We start from the raw sequence: 21,281 nt of genomic DNA on the forward strand, positions 1-21,281 counted from the left end.
TCAGCTCAGTAGGCGACACACATCATTTTTACCTTGTTAAGTTCACTGTAGGTAGATATAGATGAGACTTGATAAGAACTTTTATCAGAAATGATACTCAAGCAAACAGGAAGTGGTGGTCTGTGGTGAGTGTTGAGCTCTCTGTCTTCACACTCTTGTCTGTGCATCAATTTATACATGTTTTCCACTGAAAACCCACATACAGAAGCAAAAGTCAAATATTTAAATAAAATGTGTTTTAAAGGGGAATTGTTAGGGACAATTGTACAGGACTTGGAGACTGATAATTTAAAAAAATGACCCCATTAAACTCAATTGCAACTGCAGCAGGGTCTGTTTGTCACGGTTCCCCAAATCACCCTCTCAATCTCCACTGAGGGCTCTCATCATCACATTAATTCTTCCTGGCCTTGGTTCAGTACAGTTCAGTCGAAAGCAGCTGCTTGCTTCAGAGCAAATTGATAGCCTTGCTTTGAGGGAAAGTTACACCAAACAAGCTCCATTTATCACCGCCTTTGGAAATACTGTCCACAACCCCAAAGCTTTGGTGGAAACTGTCCACTTCTTGTGATATAAACTCTTAAGGCTAATGCACTGCAGTGCTACTAAATCCAGGACAACTATGTAAACATATGAAAACACACACATGCATGTGCACAAGCAAATTTAATTCCTATGTTACTCCACTTGTGTAAGCCTTACAGATCATTTGAATCTCTGAAGTATCTGAGGCCTAAAGGAGAGCTGCACAAATTTTAATATTCCCATCAACATTAGGGATGTGTTACATCAATTTAACAGATGAATGAATGAGAAGCAAAAGGCTTGTGCTGCCAAGATGTTGCTACAGTCACCGGGTGCTTTTTTTATCTTGGCCTTTAGTTTAGCCTATTTCCAGATCTTCTCGATCTTGAAATTGAAATTCCATTCACATTCTCACACAGATTATCTACTCCCAAACAAAAAAGCAATCAAAGGAAAGGAAATGTTTGTAGTACACTGAGGAAATGTTTGAAAGCTGCAGCTCTAAACTTTGACTGCATGCTTTTAAATTCCTGAAGCACAAATTCAGCATTATCTCTACAAAGTTGAAACAAAGAGAAAACTGCAATGAAATGGTGCCACGTTCCAGTGATCTATTAATTGCGGGTAATCAGCTGTGTACAAGAACTATTTAACAAAAACAAAGTCTTCAAAATGGCTGGCATCCAAACAGCTCTTGACTCTTTCAATGAATACAGATCACATTTATTCCACCATGTGCCAGTATCCTCAGAGTCAGCGAGAGCATTGTCTTTGTAGTTTTTTGATTAGAGGAGCTACAAGGACGGAGCTAGAGGAACTACAGCAACATGCGTAGGTAACACGTCCTGTTAGCGTCTCACTGAGCAGGACAGAGAATCTCTATCTGCAGTGTGCAGATAGAGATTCGCCAGCTGAATATTCATCCTAATCATACGGGTAAAATACATCCAAGTCAACACTGTGTATTACAGTATTTTAGTATCTCAGAATAAAGTCAATGTGTCAAACAAGCTTTTGCAACCATCTAAAAATACAGTATCTGTCTTCAGTCTAATGAGCTGGATACATTTCAATGGATGGCATGACTCCAAAAAAGGAATTTAATTTAATTCTGAAATGAATCTGTAAGAAATCTTATGACATTAGTTTGAGCTCTGGAAACTTGTGATGAGTGTTTGTCATTATTTCAGGCACTTCATAAACTTTTACTTATTATCCTTTGATTAAGTAAATGTCAGATAATTAATGGTGGAAAAAGATAGATTGCAATCCTATTAACTATCTACTGTTTAAGGTCTGAAACACACAATGCTGAACCTTTTCTGTCAAAAACAGTTATCTCTCGATTCAAATAAGAAGAAAAACCACAAAAAAATGGGGGAAGCCTCAGGTGGAGCAAGAGACGAGGGGTTCCTTTTCCAGGATCAAAAGACATGCAATAGACTCACCCAGATTTGCAAAAGAAATTACATCCACACGCATCCACGAACCAATAAAAGTGGAGATGTTTAAATTGCTGTTGCTTCAAGACATGTCAGGGGGATCAAATTAAATTCGTCCCGCAGTTCAAATACACAAAAGGCCTGTGTCACACAATGCATTGTGTTCTTGCTTTATTCCTACACTGGTGGTGTATTAACTAGAGCAAAAAAAAAAAAAAACGCCTTGATGTGTGATCAGTGCAGAGCCATGTGACCCAGCAGACTAACTAAAAGGACACACCTTTCCTTTGCAGGCTAAGAATAAAAAAAGGGTCACTGGTTACGTTCTTGTGCTAATTCTGCAGAACAGAAGCCAACAACAACAGATACAGGCCTCAAAGACCCCATTTTCTGTGGTATGCCCCCATTAAAGGGCAGAGCACAGCAACACTTTGCACTAACAAGCAGGTGTGGTTGAGCCTTGTGTCGGTGGATTCCCTCCAACCCGAAGGAAGGACACTAGATCAGCATGATGTGAATGTTATTGCTTGTCTATCCAAAAACCAATGTCATCTTGAGCTGCTCACATATTAACACTATTATAAATCAAGATATGCACAGGTATTCTTATTCATCTGACAATAGTTCAGTTATTCACATTACTACAGACATGATATTATCCAAGCCTGTATGCTTAGTTTAGTCAAATGTAGCCCTCAAATAAGACCTGTGCTCACCACTTTAAATAACTTTGCTTTCACTATGTTTCCCACTTCAAAGACACATTTTATCAAGACATGCCCTACAAATTTGTACTAGCAAACCACTCCACTAAGAAATGCAAGGCCTTCAAGTTCAAATTCAGTCAGTAAAGAATTATGCTGGAGGACTGAGGACTCATAAAGTCTGAGAAACACTTTAAAACAATCCTTGACAGGATGAGATATGGGAGCCTTTGGAGGACACACAGAATTATTTGAGTTGCTCAGAGGTCATCTGATGGCTGCTGTAGCTGCTCAACTACAGAGCGGGGAACTTTCAGCTGACGCCGTCAGATCAGACTCCAGTTAAGAGGACAGAAGTGCACCCCACAGGAGACACTGACTGAGGTAAATAAGAGGGCAGCAAGGCATTTTAATTAACAGGTGTCAGGAGTGGATTGATTGTGAAAGACTGAACGCAGCCACGGTGATATGCAAATATAACAGTTATTTTGTTTTAAGCACATGCCAGCTGGTAGAGATCGGACTTTCTTTTGCTAGAATTTAGTTTGTTGAATAAGCTGACAGCTCATAGCGCCATGAAAACATTATCATTCTCGGACAGTGACCATCCCTGAGCTGAGCCGGGATGTAATGTGATTCACTGTGCTGACTGTGTATGACTATAGATATAACAATCCGACAAAGAGCTGTGTAGGTGTACAGCTATACAGACAATGCTTTCGGGGTGCAACAGCTCAGCCCACTCTGTGTGAGTGATTCATTGGCACTTTTGAGCAGAGAATGATGCACAGACCACAGTCCTGTAGCAGACAGTGGTCATGTGGTGTTCAGTTTACCTGACTTAACTCAAACTTATATGTGACAAGAACCATGTGCAAGCAAATGACTTCCTGGAGAGATACTATAAACGAGGGATGTCATGCACTGTGACGACCCCTCCCACACTGCTTGTGGCTCCTTGTGCATTTTTTTCTTCTTCCTGTTTAGGAGGCTGTCAGAAGCTGTGTCCCAATTCAAGGACTGCACCCCACAGAGGTTGCATTTGAAGACCGATTGCATTACAGTGGCGCAACTAGGCTGTCCCATTTCCAGCCTTCTTTTCCTGGACACAAAAGGCTCCAACGGGTGGATCCTTCATTTTTAAATGTAAGAATTGGGTGTCAGTTCAGTTTAACAGCGATGAACAACTGTCAAAAAAACAAGGGCCTTACAACCTCAAGTTTCTGTCAAAAAAAAAAAAAAAAGTTAAGTGATGTCAAGGTTGCTAAAGCGACAGGAGCTGTGCTTTGTGACGTGTCGGTACGGGCGGGCACAGCTGGGGATGCAAAGCAGAAATCCTCCATACGCCAGACCGTCTCATTTTGGATCGGTCTTTGCGGTCTACGACAGTCTATGAAGGCCACGTCCTCCGAAGGATACGGCCCCCTGAATTGGGAAGCGGCTACAGCGGTAGAGTTGTATCAGGAGAATAGAGCCATGAAGGCTGGAGAAATCAGTTCTCTCTCTCGTCTCTCGAACATTTTCCTTGGGAGGCCGTTTAAAAAATTTGACAGAAATAAAACAAGAATTTTTACCTATATACGCCAAAGCTGGACAACTAAACAGTTTTACCTCTCCTCTCCATCATTAATTTAGTAACATAATGCTGCTTGAGGCTGTATCCTTTGAAAACATTTGAGACACGAGGCAGTAGAATTAAACTCCACAGAAAATGACCAAATCCACCTTTCATGCTCTGTGCCCCAGGTGAGCCTTTTTTTTTTTGGTGACAAAGATGCATTTTAGTGTCAAGTGTCAGGTGTATCATAGCGGTTATCACAACTCACGTGTCTATCACCAAAAACCAACAACTAACAAAATCCAACTTGTTATTTAAAAGACATGATATGAAAATTGTATCAATCTTGTCATCTAACCCTCAGCAAAAAAGCAAATTGCAAAGTGTTTTTCCCAAAATGTCAAACCATTCTTTTAGTTTATAATACAACATACAGTCATTTTTGATAAGTAGGGACTAGTTGGAGTAGTAGCAATAGGTGTACTGCTGCCCAAGCTCCATACAGACTGCAACTCATTAAATATTAAATACACAGAACAGGCCAACCATCCAGATCACCCACATCGCACCTCTGTGAGCTATTTTAGCTACCTGCAGTCAGATACCAGCAGGAAGGATCTCGTTACAACATCAAATCACTGACCACATTACTGTTGTTTCTCAGGCAGACGTCTTATAATGAACAATCACTGAGGTCTTGAAACGCCAATCTGTGTCACATCAGCTAATTCAGGGCCAAAAATGAGCATGTCTGCTCCAGTAATCGCCAACAGCCAGCAGTTTTTAACCCGAGAGCCCTAGTTTATTGGTAGCTCATTATTAATAAAATGCCATGAGGCCCTTAGAGCATATTGCTCTGTCACTCAGGGCCTAGATTATAATACCCATTGGCTCCATGCAGTTAAATAATTCAACAAGCCGGAGGGCTGCCTGTCATGTTGAAATTAACCCGTAAGAAAAAAAAAGACAAAATGTACTGATGGTAAAGACGGACAACTGCCTGTCAGCAGATGTGATCAGTTTTCCAGAGCTCACTGCAAATTCTGTCAACTGTGTCTTTGCTTAAATTAGTCACATTTGTTTAAAGTAAAATAAGGAAAGATCACTTTGCGTCTTCTGCCAAAGCTCACTGTTTGAATCCAAGCAACACTGGCTGAGCTGCTTCATGAAAGACACTCACTACTACCTCATTAGCTCTAAGAGACATAAAAAATGACAGGGTGACATATCATTATGCACCAAAGTTGCAGACAAAGCCAGTTTCTATTTTTGTGAGGAACTATTTTGTGTGGTCAAAGTACAGTAAGAGGAACATTACAAACCAAGCCACTCCTTAATATAATTACAGATACATCAGTGCTACAGCTTACTACACTATGTGCTTACATGGACCTCAGTGGGCACCATAAAAATGTCTAAGTAATGTGGTTAACTAATCTTCTGATGTCAACATGCTGCCAGAGTGAACACTAAATACTCTGATTCATCCTGGAGTACTTCTTCCTGCAGACAAATTCATATGCTGAGGATGACTGTGTGTGTGATGCAGGCCAAATATTATATCATGATATGAGGGATTTCATCTTTTTCATGTGTATGAAATAATGTGAGGTGTTATTTAAATCTTTCGTTTAAAGCAACAGCTTGATATTTTGGTTAAACGCTCACCTTTTAGCCTAGAGCTAGCTTAGCATGGCATAAAGGCTGGAAACGGGGGGGGGGGGGGGAGACACAGTTAGTTTGGCTCTGTCCAAATGGTAAAAAAAAAAAACAGTTTGTCAGTATCTATAAAGCTCATTTACATGTTACATGTTGTTTGATTAATCCAAACACAACACAAGTGTAAGCACAACAATTTGTGGATTTACAGGCAGAAATTGTTACCTTTGGACAGGCTAGCTGTTTCCCCCTGTTTCCAGTCTTTATGCTAAGCTAAGCTAATCGGCTGCTGACTGTAGCTTCATATTTAACGTACAGGGATGCGGCTGGAATCGATCTTCTTGTCTAACTCTCTACAAGAAATCAAATAAGCATTTCCAAAAAGGTTGAGCTATTCCTGTAGGTAAAACTGTGAAACTTCAATTTGAATATGGTCTATTCTTGCGTGATTATCAACACAAAGTCTTTATTATCGCCTCATTTTGTAATTTCATGATTCCTTAATAAATTAATCTTTGAAGACAGTGTTACGATGATGCATCAGACTAGCAATTTTTGTTTGTTTGCATAGTTCATATTACAGTTTACTGCCCACATCCTGAATGGACTGATTTCATAACTAACTAACTCAAGTCAAGTTGTTCTAATTTACATGCTAAACATAGTTTGACAGTTTTAACACTGGATCACATCATGACAACACACAGATTCATGGAGAACTAAGCCATAACGGCCCGTTCAAGTCACATGCTTGTGAGACAGGCAGCATGAGAGAAGAATGAGGTTACAGGTGGAATTTCCCTCATCTCGCCTTTCTCTCTGACGTCATGTCCAGTGGCAGCGGTTTACTGCCGCTGCTGCCTAGCAATCAAACATGTCTGACAAGGTGATACTCAGGTGTCGAAAGCCTGGGGTGGTGGACAAGCAGCGTACAATTAAGGAACTTTGCAAACAGCAGTTCCCCTGCAAGCCCTCAACAGAAAACAGGCCAACACTGGGTACTTTTCTACATGTAAAAAAGGGGAAGTTCAACAGTTCTATTTCTCTTTTCACAAGTCGGTTCCTGCATTTATGCAAGTCATTTCAGGTTTCAGCCATCTCATATGATTGTTTGTTTAGTCAAAGCATATGAACATTGCCATCTTGTGGTTATTTCTTCAGCACCAAATCATGTTAATTTACACCTAGGAAGAAAGGGCCTTGATGTAAAGATGTCATCACACTCTTTTTAAGCTTGCAGGAGTTAGTAAGCAGGTAAACTTTACTTGTAGGTGCACGTGTGGGCACTTAACATTAAAGCTCTGGGTAAAACAACATCATATTAGCTCTGATATCGCTGTTGCAGGGATGTAAACCACTGGATTCCCTTTCTCTTGCCAGGCCACTCTGAAAGCTTTTGTGAAACTGGAGTGCTGCTTTCTAAATAGGATAAAAGCTCAGTTCTTCTTTTTGTGTAGCCGAATCAATATTCAGCAGCCCATTAAGGCAGGCGGGTACATCTTGGACAAGAAGAAGAAGTGTCTAATGTCTGAGGAGCTCGTCATTACTAAAGGGATCACAGAACAGCTCTCCATTGTTGTTCGTGGTCATCATCACACTCCTCAGCTGCTCAGACTGGTGATAGTGACATCACTGTCACAGGATGAGAAGGCTACCGGGAACTGCTTTAGCCTCAACCACACTGTCTGCAGAGTGCACACACACACACACACACACACGCATGCACAATTGACCATATCACTCAAAGCCTGTGCAACATTAAAGCTATCAAAGCGGAGAGGAAAAGGGCAACAGAGAGGCTGAACGTGTGGGCAGAAGCATGGCAGGACGAGGTCTCTAAAGCAATGGCACATGCTTGAAACAAACAAGACGACTCCACACTGGAGTATATTTGGAAAGTCTTGTTCTGGATAATTGCCTTCAGTGGATTGAAGTTTCCAATTATCCACAAGCCTCTGACAGTGTTCCCACCATGGGAAGACTGAAGGGGAGGGGAGAGAGGGTGGGTGAAGGGTTGGTGGGTCCAGCTGGTCTGACAAGCTCAAAGCTCGTAACTCTCCCTTTCCCTCTGCGTCACGGCCGCCTCCTCTGAAGGGAGCTACTGCAGTCGACCAATGAGATTGTGTTTGTCTGTCCCATGATACAAGCATCTCAGACCAAAAAATGTAAACATCTGGCAAACATTTAGACTTGCCACAGAATTGGTTTGATCAACAATAAAAACACTATTCTGTCAAACATGACAAACATATATTTGTAAAAATTGAGAAAAGCAGTAAACATTCATTCATATTTATTCATCAGAGAGATCCCAATGAGGATTTGAGACTCGTTCCCAAAGCAGCTCTCTTCCATTTTAGTGGATATTCTCAGTCTGAGGCTGCTTCAGTGGAGTAGGTGGATACACTGTGGGGACGGATCATCTAAGTCTGCAACTTATTTTCTCACAGTTCACAGTTTCCTAGAGCCCAAGTTTATGTATTTAAATAGTAGCTTGTTTCATTCAACCAATGACCAAAAACCAAACGATAATCAATTTTGTGGTATTTTTGCTTACCAATGATTCCATTACATTATCAAAATTGTTGCAATACATTTTCTATGGATTGATTAATGGGTTAGTAGACCAATCATTTGAGTTTTGATACCAATTAACTCTAGTCTGAGGCAGAAGATGTACCAAAAAGAAATATATTGTTCTCAATGGTCAGTGATACAGTACATAGACATTTTGTAATCACAATCCTGGAGCCAGTGCCACAGCTAACATCCCTGACATGGGGTCAAAACCATATTTCTGAGAATGGATGACAAAACGAAAGCTCTTTGTTCATGTCAAACCATTAGAGCTATAATGAATCCTCTTAAACACAGCTACTTACAGAAAACTGCAATTACATTCCTCGTATAATTGTGTCTGCTATATGATCTGTTCAAATTGTCAAGCGCGCACACCCACACACACACACGCACACACACATCAGTGCAGTCACATGCCGGCTGACTGACACAAAGGGGAGTCACTATAATCTACTGAGTAGCAGGCAAAGCAAAGCCTGCGTGTATCCCAGCGGCTACGGCTAACATCATGAGTTGAGTCATGCCTCTTGAGTTGTAGCATGAGTACTAACCTTACTTTTAAGAACTAAGTGTGTCATTCTGGCAAAGTGCAATGAAAGGCCTCTAGTAGGATATTCAGTATGAATGTATGATCTGCTAAAAGTCATTATTTCAGATAAGAAGCTAAAAATGTGTTTTTATTTTTTTTACACCCTAAAAATAACCACAAAAGAAATGTTAGAAATGACAAGACATAAAGATACAAGTTAAGTTATAGTTACAAGAAAGTAACAAGTATTAAAAACATGCTTTTAAAAACCCTCAGTTGACTTACCCTGTGAACAGTTTTCATCGGCAGAACATATTTCCTGGGACTCAAAAACAGGCGATAAGTGGCTGTCCTCGTGAAACACGGCGATGTTAGAAAAACATTATTATCCTCGGTGCCAGTTGGAGACAAAACGGTGCTGTAGCTACATCATCATCATCATCATCATCGTCGCACAGTCGCCGGTCCGCTTCCCCCTCCCGCTGCTTTCGTGTGCTTCCTGACAACTAGGTTGCAGTTTTCTCCGACAGGGGCTGATGCGTGGGGAATTCCTAGCAGTCACATTTTCCTGGGAAATGATTGGCCCGGACCAAAGTTTGGCTGTAGCCTGGTGGTACTAAGCAAGACCAGAGGATTCAGGACAGGGTTTGGTGTTGAGCAATAAGCACGGAGGGACAATGGTGGACTAAAAGACGTTAGGAAAAAAAAGGTGTTTAGTGTCCGCGTCATATCCCATTGCTTAAAAAAGTACATAAGTGAGCAGTGTCATCTACCACCAGTTGCTGAATGGATTTTGCACAGTAAATTAAAAACTGTTAAACGATCTGGATATCTAAGCGACAGTGGGCGGCTGACGGTTAATATTTTAGTAAACCGTCACGCGGTAACAGGTGTGGCTTTACCGGCAAACAAACAGCTCAACACGAACTAGTCAAATGAAGTTGCGGACAAAGAGAAGAAAAAAAGAAAGTCCGTTGTGCAAAATCACGATGGAGTTTGTTGTACAACATGAGACTACGATTAGTAGGAGATTTTAATGGGAATAGGAATCTTACGGGAATGTCCAAGCCCTGGTGAGATGAGAGCAATTGAGGTTAACTCCTAGGAGGGCGGGGTCTGCAGTAGATTCCCTGGAAATTATGACTGCATGTTGGTGAAAGCTGTATCAAATAACCGACAGCTAAAACACTCAGCATTTTGGCGGTAATTATGTGCTACCAGATGCGATAATATGACATATGTTTAGTGTATTACTACATCAAAGACTAATTCTCGTTGATGTTTATAGTTTTGGACAAAAGAGGTAGTTCCCATACCGGGAGTCGAACCCGGGCCGCCTGGGTGAAAACCAGGAATCCTAACCGCTAGACCATATGGGAAGATGGTGACAAACGTAAAAATTCACATCATAAATTTTCAAATTTATATCCCTTCTGATGCCCTAATGTTTGACAGGAATAAAGAAAATGTTAAGACATTAATTTTATTTTACTGTTGTTGTTCTTCTTCTTGTGATATAAACTCTATTTTCAGCTTATTAAGTACAACGAGCTATAACTAATGCAGTCTAATGCAGTACTCTCATAACAAGAAAGCTTGTAAAACGTTAAATGTATGTGCTTTATTCAATATTTTATTTCATAATCTTGTTCACTGTGATACTGTCATTGTAATGTATTATTTCTGTCTCAACGCAGGGCTTTCTTGTTTATTGTTGCTATTATTTATTAATAAAATGAAAAGGTGGTAGTTTCAAGATAAATTTAAGGTGACCATGTCATAAGTGCTGTGGCATATTCATTTACTATAGGGTTCTAGGTACCATCTAGTGGTCTTTTAATGTTACTGTAAACTTGAAATCAGGATGTCAGCCATAAATATCTTGTATTACTAGCAATCACGGGTTTTACCAAAAGTAATTAACTAACTAAGGATTGGATTTATCGATAAATAGGCAAAGATAAAAATGTATTTAAGGATGAAGAAACGGATAAAACCTTGAAAAAACAAAAATATTTGACGTGTACAGAAAAACTAAATATGGGTGCTAAACACATGACGTAATTTTCGCTGGAATGATACAAGTGTAGAGACCGGGTCTTGTCAACTACATAAAACATATTCTAGCTTGGTTTACATCTACCTTAAATTGGTTTACAGAAGTAAACACATATACTTGACAAAACCACGCTCAGTGATACTGTTAGTTCGTGTTAATGTGGCTATACAGCTCACTGATTTAGAGTCACTTGACGTTAATGCCCTCCTTCTAGTGGAAGTGGTAGCGCCCTTAGACTAGCAAAGGCAGCCAAATATTTGACAAACTAGCAATCGTCAGCTAGCCAGCTAGGAGTTGAAATAATACGTCGTCAAAAACACATTTCCCTACACTTGAGCCGCTGAGGTTTATGCCAAGGATTTAGGTTTGCGTGTAAACAGGATGTCAACTCCAGCAAGACGACGTTTAATGAGAGATTTTAAACGGTAAGCGAAAGGAAAACAACAGAAGTGGCTGTGGCCAACCTTACCAACCTGAGGCTAGCTTGTTAGCGTTAGCCTAAACGGCAATATAAACTACAGCACAATCAAAAAAAATTCACACAGATATATAAACACTGGCGGATTACACTCGTGATTTTATCATCGCCGAGTTTGCCTACTGCTAATTTGGGTAGTATTAACTAGATAATGACTACTAAGCTATTGACAGGTATCGCTAATTGTTCACATTACTGGGCGCTGACACCAGCGTCAGCAAGGCAGCCTGTAATATTAACGAAACGTTGTGTAACTAATGCTCACTGCTGGCTTTATTTATGTTTATAACTGTTTATTATATCTAGCATAATCACTTCTGCCGGGGCATTCCACGAAACAGCTAATGGCTGTGTTCATGTATGATTTCTCTGGGATGTATGTGTAAGTGGCAATTGAAGATGTAGCTTAAGTCATTGGCCAGATGGCCTTTCACAGCCAGATGAAACGTTTCGGTAGATGTTAGCTTTCCAAATACACCCTGATCCAGGGAGCTCCTATCCCCGGACCTTGATAGATCACTGTCTAAGCCTGAGGATAAGCAGCCATCTGCCATGCAGTCACTCAAAACTTGCAGACACTCAGCAAAGTCAACTGTGGCACATGGTTTCTTATCCCTGATCCACACTGTGTTCGAGCTCACCAGTGCTGGTGGTCACAGAGTCCAAAACCTAATCCTGGGCGGCTCACTGTCAAACTCAACCATCACAGTATTTTTTTAGCAATGTGACTAATGGACAAAACTTTGCAAAACAATCATTAGGAATGTGGTTATAATGACCACGCAGATAAAGGCATCGTTCATTTTCACTAAATTAGACAATGCTAATTATTTTACCACTTTACAATATTGCTTCAGTATGATTGATCTGTGATTACAAAAACAAATAGTCCAGGTGGATATCCAAGATCTATCTATTTAATAACACGTGTACAGGACATTTGCATGTCTTGGAAAGTCTGAAAGAGTATTCAAAAAGGCATCAGAAAATATACAAAACTAGTCTTAAATTTCATTGATCTTAAATATTTTGCCCACCTAAAGTTTAAATATAGGTTTTTGTCTGTGATTTTAGCAAAACTTGATTTAAAAGCTTATTAATTGCTTATTACTTATGTGTTTTTTGACTGTTAATTGAGGTTGTGTTTAATGATTTAATTGATACATTTTTAAGAGTTAAATGTATATGTAGCTGGGAAGTACTGACCAAAAAGGTGATAATAAATGTCAGCAAAATAATAAACAAAAACTATTATAGTCCTTGTTATCCCACTGGTTTTTATTTACATCTTCATACCTTCACATGACTAAGAAAAAATGTATTAAATTACATTCTGTACGGTATGAAAAGGTCTTCAAGATAGGTTGTTGAATACTAGAGAAACCCTGCCATATTATGTTGATATACCACCCAGCTGTAAGTCCTAATAGAGTGTTTGTCATTCAAAAATATCTAATGTTAAATATGCAATATGCTTAGACATACAACTTAGGGTTTACATTCCTGTTTAATAATCAACAGGCTTTTGCTGTTTGCTAATGTGTACAAGCTTTACTCCCACTTTTTAATATTATTGATTACCTACTCTGTTGACCACATAACAGGGGAATGACACAGTGTGTCTAGTAGTGTAATGGGTTTAATTTCTGTACTTAATGCTCTGTTTGTGATACCACTGTGCTTTTACTGGATCTGTTAGACTGCAAGAGGATCCTCCAGCTGGAGTTAGTGGGGCCCCATCAGAAAATAATATCATGGTATGGAACGCTGTCATTTTTGGGTAAGTCAAGTGGATTTGTTAAACACTGACAGATGAGTGTAGATATTTTAATAAATAAGTGATTTGTATTTACAGTATGTAATTTGCAAAAGTATTCACTGCTTGTCTTTGGACAGTCTAGTTTATGTCAACAGGTTCTGAGAGTATTTTAAAGTATATGAAAAGTTCATATGAGCTTTTTGCTAGTTGATCTAAGACCTGTCTATTTCCTGTCTTTTAGACCGGAGGGAACACCTTTTGAGGATGGTAAGTCCTCTCTATAGCACTTTACATCCAAATATGTATCCTTCAGCAATATATGTCTTTCAAACCCTGCTATGACATTAATCCATCAAATATTAATGATGATTCAAAGCATTTGCTTTTGGAAGTTGCATTGTAGCAGTGGATCTGGTTGAATAGATTTTAGCTGGTGCTTTGTATCAGAATGAACATAAGATTTAAATTGTTTGTGTGATATTAGCTTAAGAACATTGTGGGTGTCCACCTTTGTGACTTGGATGAGGATCAGATCACATTTTATGACCAATTAATGCAGAAAACCAGGTCATTCCAAAGGGTTGACACACTCTTTCTTTCCACTGTAAACATCACCAAAACAACCAGATAGACAAACTGATACAGGCATTTTCTATTTGGCTTTATTACTGTAATGCAGTGTTATGTATTTCAATTCATACAATGCCATTACTTCTCCCTTTTAGGAACCTTCAAACTTACCATTGAATTCACAGAGGAATATCCAAATAAACCTCCAACAGTGCGATTTGTCTCTAAAATGTTTCATCCAAATGGTATGTACTTCATTGCCTGGGGTGGATAATTGCTCTAACAACATTAATTACAGCCATTTAAAATTATAAATGTGGATATGTACTTGTTTTCTGTATCACCTGTCTAAAAAAAGGTTTATATTCTGTATGCTCTTTCAGTGTATGCAGATGGCAGCATATGCTTAGATATACTTCAGAACCGTTGGAGTCCAACCTATGATGTGTCTTCAATCTTAACTTCAATACAGGTAATTTAATACTCCTTTATGCAGATAAACACGTCATGTTAATGCAAATTAAGAAAATTAAGAAGGGTCCATTTTGTAGTGACAAAGAAAAACATCCACAACCGAGTAATCTATACATGTGATGATTGTCCAGTTCTGAAATGTCTGTGTTATGTACTAAAACTATTAGAAACTGACCCCACTGACGTTCTCTGTTGTATATTTAAAGTCTTTACTGGATGAGCCAAACCCAAACAGTCCAGCTAATAGCCAAGCAGCCCAGCTGTACCAGGAAAACAAGCGGGAATACGAGAAGAGGGTTTCTGCTATTGTTGAACAGAGTTGGCGTGACTGTTGACCCCTGTTAAAGTTCAAGTATGAACAGTGTCCAGCCCAGAATCAAGAAACCACCGATCAAGAAAACAACTGATCTCACAGAAATAAAGATACACATCTTAAAATCCTTCTCAGTATATTTGTCCCATAATTGTTGCTAAGTTTGTATGCTGTTGTGTTGTGGCATTCACTCCTGCCGGATGCTATTGTTGGGCAATAGCGTATGTTTGTTAAAAGTTAATGTACCTTGTTATATCTGGGTTACTTGCTACATGCCCCAAGTCTTTCCTTTTTTTAAGGAAAAAAAAAAAAAAAAAGGCAATGGCCGGTCTCTCAGTTGTCACTTTTCTACCTGTTTTTTTAAACTGGCTGGATGATTTGGTGACAGTTAATTAGATGTGCTTGCTGCGTGGTTTGCTGTGTAGATACAACAGTTAATATTTACAACAACAACAAAAAAACAAAACAAAGTTGTTCATGGGTGTTTTCCTCCTGTTTCAGTGGGGTCACTCCTTTTGGTTTTATTTCTTTCTGCCTTTTGAAAGCCTTTGAGTGGGATTGAAAATAAACCTGGCATTGGCATCCATCCCTCTAACAAGTTGTCAACTCAACAGATGCCTTTCTCTCAACTGTACTTGTAAACCCATGCCTTGTATTTCAAAAATGTTCTAGATATTGGTGAACACGTACGTCCCTCTTCAACACTGAAACAAGACATTAAGTACCCTTTCTGGGCACTTAACTTTGTTTCATGCACAGAGTTTCATAATGCTGACATTTAAAGGCTGTGTGAGAACATTTTTATGCTATTTTACAATCTTACAAACCAGCTCTCATAATGAGCTGATTGTACTGTTTAAACAGGATGGTGTCTCTTTTCAGATTATAAAACTTTGCACTGGTAACCCATGTAACAAACTGTACATTTTCTTGTAAATAAAATAAATATACATCATTTGTTTTTGTTTCTTTTTTAAACTTGCAGTACAAAAATATCCATCTGAACCAAGTTCAGCCTGTTGATCAGTTTTAATTTATTCAGATTTTACAGCTGTGAAAACAAGCAGACAAGTTAACTGTACTCACACAAACCAACACATCTGACATTTAACAAAGATCACAGCTTACAGTTTCCATGTGAAGGTTTTTCACGTCATGGATGCAGCTTGTACTTGTAGAATGATCCCAGGTGTTGAAAGAGCAAACAACATTGCAGGTATTTCTGAATAGAGATGTATCACTACAGTGAGACTGGTATGAGCACCTAGCTACAGTTTGATAAAAATGCCTCTCTAATCCTTGTCTTTCATGAGTCAACTGTCTACAGTGTTCACTCACGAGCAGTGAAAAGCTGCATGTTCTGCCTGGTTCCTTAAATAGCCACGAAACAAAAAAATAATTTTGGTGACAAAAACATTGTTAAGTCATTTTTTCAATTCATGAAATAACTGGAGCATCATCTGGACATGATACCACAAAGCACTGAACACAAGCTTGTGCAAATGTGAAACAAATAGGATGTGGAATGGCAGGAGACAAAAAAAAGACATTAAATTATTTATCCTACAGCTCCTGCTAAAGTACATTTCATGGCAAAGGAATGCAGAAACCACAGGTGATACCTGAAAGATTCTCATTTGTTAATGTGTGTTGTAAATTTGTCACACACAAGTATAAACAGGAGTTACACTTGAATGTGATTTGCTCTGAAGTCCAAGCCAATGACATTTTTTTGCCTTTCTGTCCCATTTTGCTTTGCATGCAAATTAGTGAGAAGCCTGAGGTTTCACGAGCTCATATCGTCCCACCTGTCCTTCCTGCAACAGCTGACCGATGAGCTGGTCTTTGTGTACTTTGCGACTGACAACAAGGAACCGTTGTCGTCCTTGTCCGTATGACTTGCTTCGTAGACCGTATTTCTGAGATATCTGATGGATCTGTTTGCGTTCATCGTTGGTGAGGTCAGTGGAGAAGCGAAGGTCATCCTGACGGTCTGAACTGGCGTAGTTACGAATGATGTCCTCAATATCACGCTTGCTGAGCTGATTTCCAGGTTTGTCCGTGTCCATACCCAATCCTTCTCTAGAAAACTGCTCCTTTACTCTGATTGGTTCTGCAATGCCTTCACCGTCTCGGCCCAGACCGCCACCCTTCCAGCCCATCTTGCGGAGCAGCTGGTTTCCGATATTGTCTTCCTTTATCTCCTGTCTTGTGGCCTCCTCACCTGAGCGAGCCAGGATCTGGGACCGGGATATGGCATCGCTGTGACCCTCCTTTCTGAGGTTGGATTTGACCACAGCCTGCGTCTGTCTCAAGGTGGCCAGAGCCTCCATTGCTGCAATGTGCTTCACTATTTTCTTGGGCCCAATTCCTGCAGCCACATACTGTCCTTCTAAGTAAACTTCACACCTCCAGCGATGATCAGGCAGAACGGTGAACTTGTAATCCGCTGTCACTTTATTAAATTGTGCTGTGTCATTAATGATACAGATAGCATTGTCAGAGTTTTCCAGGATAACCAACTCGCTCAAATGCTTCTTTTTGCCACTCTGTTGCCCAAAGCGTCCACCAGAATCTGACTGGTTATTTCCTCTGGAGTATTGTGACTGTTGATATTGCTGCTGCTGCTGCTGCTGCTGTTGCTGCTGCTGTTGTCGTTGTGCCTGGTTCATGCGAAGTTTTCTCACCGCCTCTTCAGCCGCCGCATGCTTTGAGCTCTTTTTAGTGCCTGTTGACTGCGCCACCAACTCATCCTGCAGAAAGACGCTGCACAACCAAGCACTGTTGTTGGGGAGAAGGTCAAACTTGTAGTCTATCTTCATGCGATTAAAAGCCGCAGAGTTGTTGAGTATGCAGATGGCGTCATGAGCATTGTCCATAACCACAAACTCTGTCCAGTGCTTCCGTTTGTCAGGCTCATATTGGCCCTTAGAGCTGGGCGTCGGTTTATCCTCTGGGTTGCGGAGCGCAGGTAAAAAAGCCGGGGTTGGGCTGTGCATCTGGCACACAACTATGTCATTGACTATTGAGTGTCTGTATTTGCGCTGCACGACACGAACTTCGACTGGTTTCAGGAAGAGTTTTACAGCCTGCTCAGAGGCTCTGTCCCTTGCTCCATTTTTACTGCCAGAGTATCCGGTAGCAAGATACACACCCTGACATCTCAGTTCACAGGCATAACCATCTGTCGGTACTTTCCTGTTCTTCGGTAGGTCAGCTTGAGGAATATCCTTCAGGTTGACGTAAATATACTCAGGGTTGGTCTTGCAGGCCTGAATGCTGCGGCTCAACATGAAATTATAGTTTGGCGAGTCACTTCCAGTCATAAACATAGGGTCCCTAAAAGCAACAGCCAATGCAGATGCTACATTGGCAATCAGCCTTTGCTTATCATCTAATGTTGACTGAGATACTGGAAGAGGCTGCGATGTAGAGCTCGACTGAGTCGTGGTAGGACTGCTCCTGCCCGGGCTGTTGTAGACTCTGCTGAACGGCCTGCTTGATGATGGCCGGTCCTGATACCCGTACCCCAAACCCTGACGTCCTGAATCCCAGCCTCCTGATCTGCTCGCTCCCCCATATCCATTGTACCTATGAGGCTGAGAATAAGAGTCTGAACTTCGAGAGGTGTGGCCTTCATACTTGACTGTGTAGTCCTGCTGTGTTTTTGCCATGAAGTTTGAAGTGGAGCCACGTCCTCCATAACCTAAGCCACTAGTACTACCCGAAGAAAACTCTCTGTCTCTGTCCCGGTCTCTATCTCTATGAGAACCCCAAGAGTCAGAACTGTACGATGGCACTCTGTCAAAAGCGGGCCTCAGGGAGGAGGAGCCCTGTGCTCTGCTGGTGCTGCTGTAGGAGGAGTGTTCAGAGTCCCACTGTCTCACACCGTACGACTCGCTCCTCCTGCGCTCCTTATCGTTCTCCTTCTCGTCGGTGCCGGTTCCTCCACTGCTTCCACCACTGACAAAGTGAACAGGCTCAAACCGAGGTCTGGAACCAAATTTTGACACAGGCATTTTCCTCATGGGCTCGTCTTCTACAAGGAAATCACAAAGGTAAACCGTTAGAAAACCTGAAAGGATGTTTGATTTGACTTACGGCACTTAAAGATTAGTCACTTGACAACATGATAGAAGTTCAATGAAACTTGTTTCAGAGTGGGATTTCAGTAATTTCTTCAGACAGGATGTTATGGTAGAACTTAATGGCCTTGTTTCTTAAGTAGGCAGGCACATCAAAGACTGTAAAGTGGGCACTGATAGACTAAAGAGCACTTGCCTCCTCAGTCATCCCCAATTATAGAGGAAGCGAATGTACATTTATATCCCATCCTGTCAGGTGATACATATCTGAGCCTATGAAGGATAGTGATCTGGTGATAGTCTGTATTGTCTGTGAAGCCAAAGCTTAATATGTCATATTGCTGTGTGCTATAGACCTGCACTGTTGTTCAAAAGCTACTAGAGGCACAAAAACAAGCCACACGGGTTCCTTCATTATGATGAACATTAGCACTGTAGTTCAATTTAAGTCATTCCCACATAAAACCTTCTGATGCTGTAAATACTCATTAGAGCACCAAATCTGCAGCTAAAATTTCTCCTCTCTTGCAAAAAACAACAGTGCCCCATTATTCAAGGACATTATATAACATCAAAATCAAAGTTTGTATTTGTGGCCCATTTTTAGAGATTTACATCTTCAGTATGTATGAGAGCCACAGACAGGATGAAGGAATCGGGAGGTATGAAGAGACAAACAAACACTTGTGATTTTGTTTTTTCTTCTTGGGATTTCTTGACAATAACAAAAATATACAATATTGTCAACCTTACCTTTATTTATGGTCATTATTTATTTTATTTGATCATTTTAAAATGTTCTATTCCCTTTCATCATATTTGATCTGATTATTATTTTTTGAAACTTTTTAATTGGTTTTATTGTTACTTTTCATCATTTTCATTTCCAATGTGCATTAGTCTCAAATTGACTTACTATTTACATTTATCTGGGAATATTTCTGTCTTGTCTGTTGTAAGAGCTGCAAAATTCCAATCAACGGTGTTGACATGGCAATAAAGTAATATACATTTGAACTGTCTTGTCTTGTGATTTGCACTAAACCACAAAATGTGCTACACAAATTATACTGGAGAAAACTCTTGACTCAACCTCACAACTCATGTTACTGCTGCTGCTGCTTGTGAGCCTGGCAAACCTTCACGTTTCAGCAAATCAGATTCAGAAATGTGACATAAAATATTTCTGGGCATATTTGAATACAAAGATGTATAGAGAACAGATCAACACTCACTGCCATCAGAAGAAGTAGGTCTCTTTTTTGCTTCAGAACTAGGACTTGGGTCAAAGGAGGGCATTTCGACAGTGTCAGTCCCTTCTGCCATCACCAGCACCGTCCAAATCAAATCCAGGCCATACCTGTTATTGAGGCCAAAGATATAAATCAGGTATTAAGTGAATGGATGAAATATACAAGCACGAACATCCGGACATAATAAGTTCACACTCCTTACTGCCTACAGAGGCTAAAACATTTCATAGAAAACAAACACCCCCTGCCAGCAGCATGCTGTGACTGAAATACAAACTATGTATCTGGACTATGTGTATTACACTACTAGACATTTACTAAATATGATGTTAACAGCTGGGGAAACAGCTGCATTTTGTGCCAACACAAAGCCTGGACAGAGTGACGCAGTAGGCCGACGGGGTCCATCTCTCATAGGCAAACACGTTTATAAAGATAAACATTACAATTGTCAACATGTCTCCTTACTTAGCTGCGCCATATTCTTACCTTCGGGTGTAGCCTTTGGTCCAACTTATATCGCTGTCTTTTAGCTGAGCAAGAGACAGTGCATTTATTTTTATGAGTATTATTATTATTGTGCTAGCCCGGTGCCTGCTAGCATTAGCCAGCTAGCCTCTAGCTAACTTCAGCAGCCACAGCCGCTCATACAGTTTTCTATCAGACTCAGCTTCTTACACAAAATTTACATTCAGATTCGTGTCTTTTTAGGAGACTTTCCGAGGCCGCTAGTTCAAATCTCCTGAGTGATAGAGATGCTTATTCAGCTAGGAAGCAGGAAGCATCCATTTTCTGGTCCGGCTATAGTAAAGTCATGGCGGCTGCCACCGCACTGACCCAGAATGCTTTGCCGCCGGACAGTTCAGGCTGAGCGGGCTGCTGTCAGTGCACTTCACGCGTGTAATGTTCCCATGTGGTTTACAAACGAAACTGCTCATACAGCACACGTCTTACTGCAGCAATATGCAAAATATTGCCCTACGAGAGTCGAGCTACAGTACGTATCACCAGTGTCAATCAATCTGAAAGCAACCATCACAATAAGAGCAGTACAAAGTTATGATATTAAGTACTATTTACTGCAGCTAGTATGTATATCTGCGTATACTGATTCTGCATTAATTATTTTTTGCTCCATTTCCAAGAAGTGTTCAGATGCTTTACCTAAGTTCTGTGTAAAAATAGTTTTAGTCGTTAAGTGTAGAATGAGGATGCATTCAAATCATTTTTATTAATCAATCAACTTCAAACTGCAATAAACTGATTTTCTGATTTTTAAAGCACCAATTCTCC

The 21,281-nt window shown here is 40.3% G+C and overlaps 3 protein-coding genes and 1 non-coding gene across 4 annotated transcripts in view; 1 reads left to right on the forward strand and 3 right to left on the reverse strand.

Annotated features, from left to right (window-relative positions):
- The window catches only part of elf1 (E74-like ETS transcription factor 1), a 39,033-nt gene extending 28,978 nt beyond the window's left edge, over positions 1-10,055 (reverse strand). The window contains exon 1 of the mRNA XM_056382842.1: positions 9,283-10,055. The gene's annotated coding sequence lies outside the window, so the exon portion shown is untranslated. The remainder of the gene's footprint in view (positions 1-9,282) is intronic.
- A 249-nt stretch (positions 10,056-10,304) lies between these two features.
- trnae-uuc (transfer RNA glutamic acid (anticodon UUC)) lies at positions 10,305-10,376 on the reverse strand. Its single transcript has one exon. It is a non-coding gene; the product is annotated as a tRNA-Glu (tRNA).
- A 921-nt stretch (positions 10,377-11,297) lies between these two features.
- Positions 11,298-15,605, forward strand: LOC130173583 (ubiquitin-conjugating enzyme E2 A). The gene is made up of 6 exons (XM_056382981.1): positions 11,298-11,481; positions 13,234-13,314; positions 13,535-13,560; positions 14,019-14,108; positions 14,247-14,335; positions 14,544-15,605. The coding sequence occupies exons 1-6, from the start codon at positions 11,438-11,440 to the stop codon at positions 14,670-14,672; spliced, it is 459 nt and encodes a 152-aa protein (XP_056238956.1). The 5' UTR covers positions 11,298-11,437; the 3' UTR covers positions 14,673-15,605.
- Positions 15,606-15,660: 55 nt separating this feature from the next.
- Positions 15,661-20,853, reverse strand: nkrf (NFKB repressing factor). The gene is made up of 3 exons (XM_056382980.1): positions 20,478-20,853; positions 19,971-20,095; positions 15,661-18,689 (listed from the first exon to the last, which is right to left on the reverse strand). Exons 2-3 carry the CDS (start codon positions 20,059-20,061, stop codon positions 16,417-16,419), a joined length of 2,364 nt encoding a protein of 787 aa, XP_056238955.1. The 5' UTR covers positions 20,062-20,095; positions 20,478-20,853; the 3' UTR covers positions 15,661-16,416.
- Between the last annotated feature and the right edge of the window lie 428 nt (positions 20,854-21,281).

Source organism: Seriola aureovittata, chromosome 8 (genome assembly GCF_021018895.1).
Source record: "Seriola aureovittata isolate HTS-2021-v1 ecotype China chromosome 8, ASM2101889v1, whole genome shotgun sequence".
Lineage (NCBI taxonomy): Eukaryota > Metazoa > Chordata > Actinopteri > Carangiformes > Carangidae > Seriola > Seriola aureovittata.

Bases quoted from the DNA above. Each gene is read 5' to 3' on its own strand.
- LOC130173583 (XM_056382981.1), top strand. From the start codon at position 11,438: ATGTCAACTCCAGCAAGACGACGTTTAATGAGAGATTTTAAACG. The intron at 13,315-13,534 runs GTAAGTCAAGTG...CCTGTCTTTTAG, and splicing joins TGGAACGCTGTCATTTTTGG to ACCGGAGGGAACACCTTTTG. The intron at 13,561-14,018 runs GTAAGTCCTCTC...TCTCCCTTTTAG, and splicing joins GGGAACACCTTTTGAGGATG to GAACCTTCAAACTTACCATT.
- nkrf (XM_056382980.1), bottom strand. From the start codon at position 20,061: ATGGCAGAAGGGACTGACACTGTCGAAATGCCCTCCTTTGACCCAAGT. The intron at 18,690-19,970 runs GTGAGTGTTGAT...ATTTCCTTGTAG, and splicing joins ACCTACTTCTTCTGATGGCA to AAGACGAGCCCATGAGGAAA.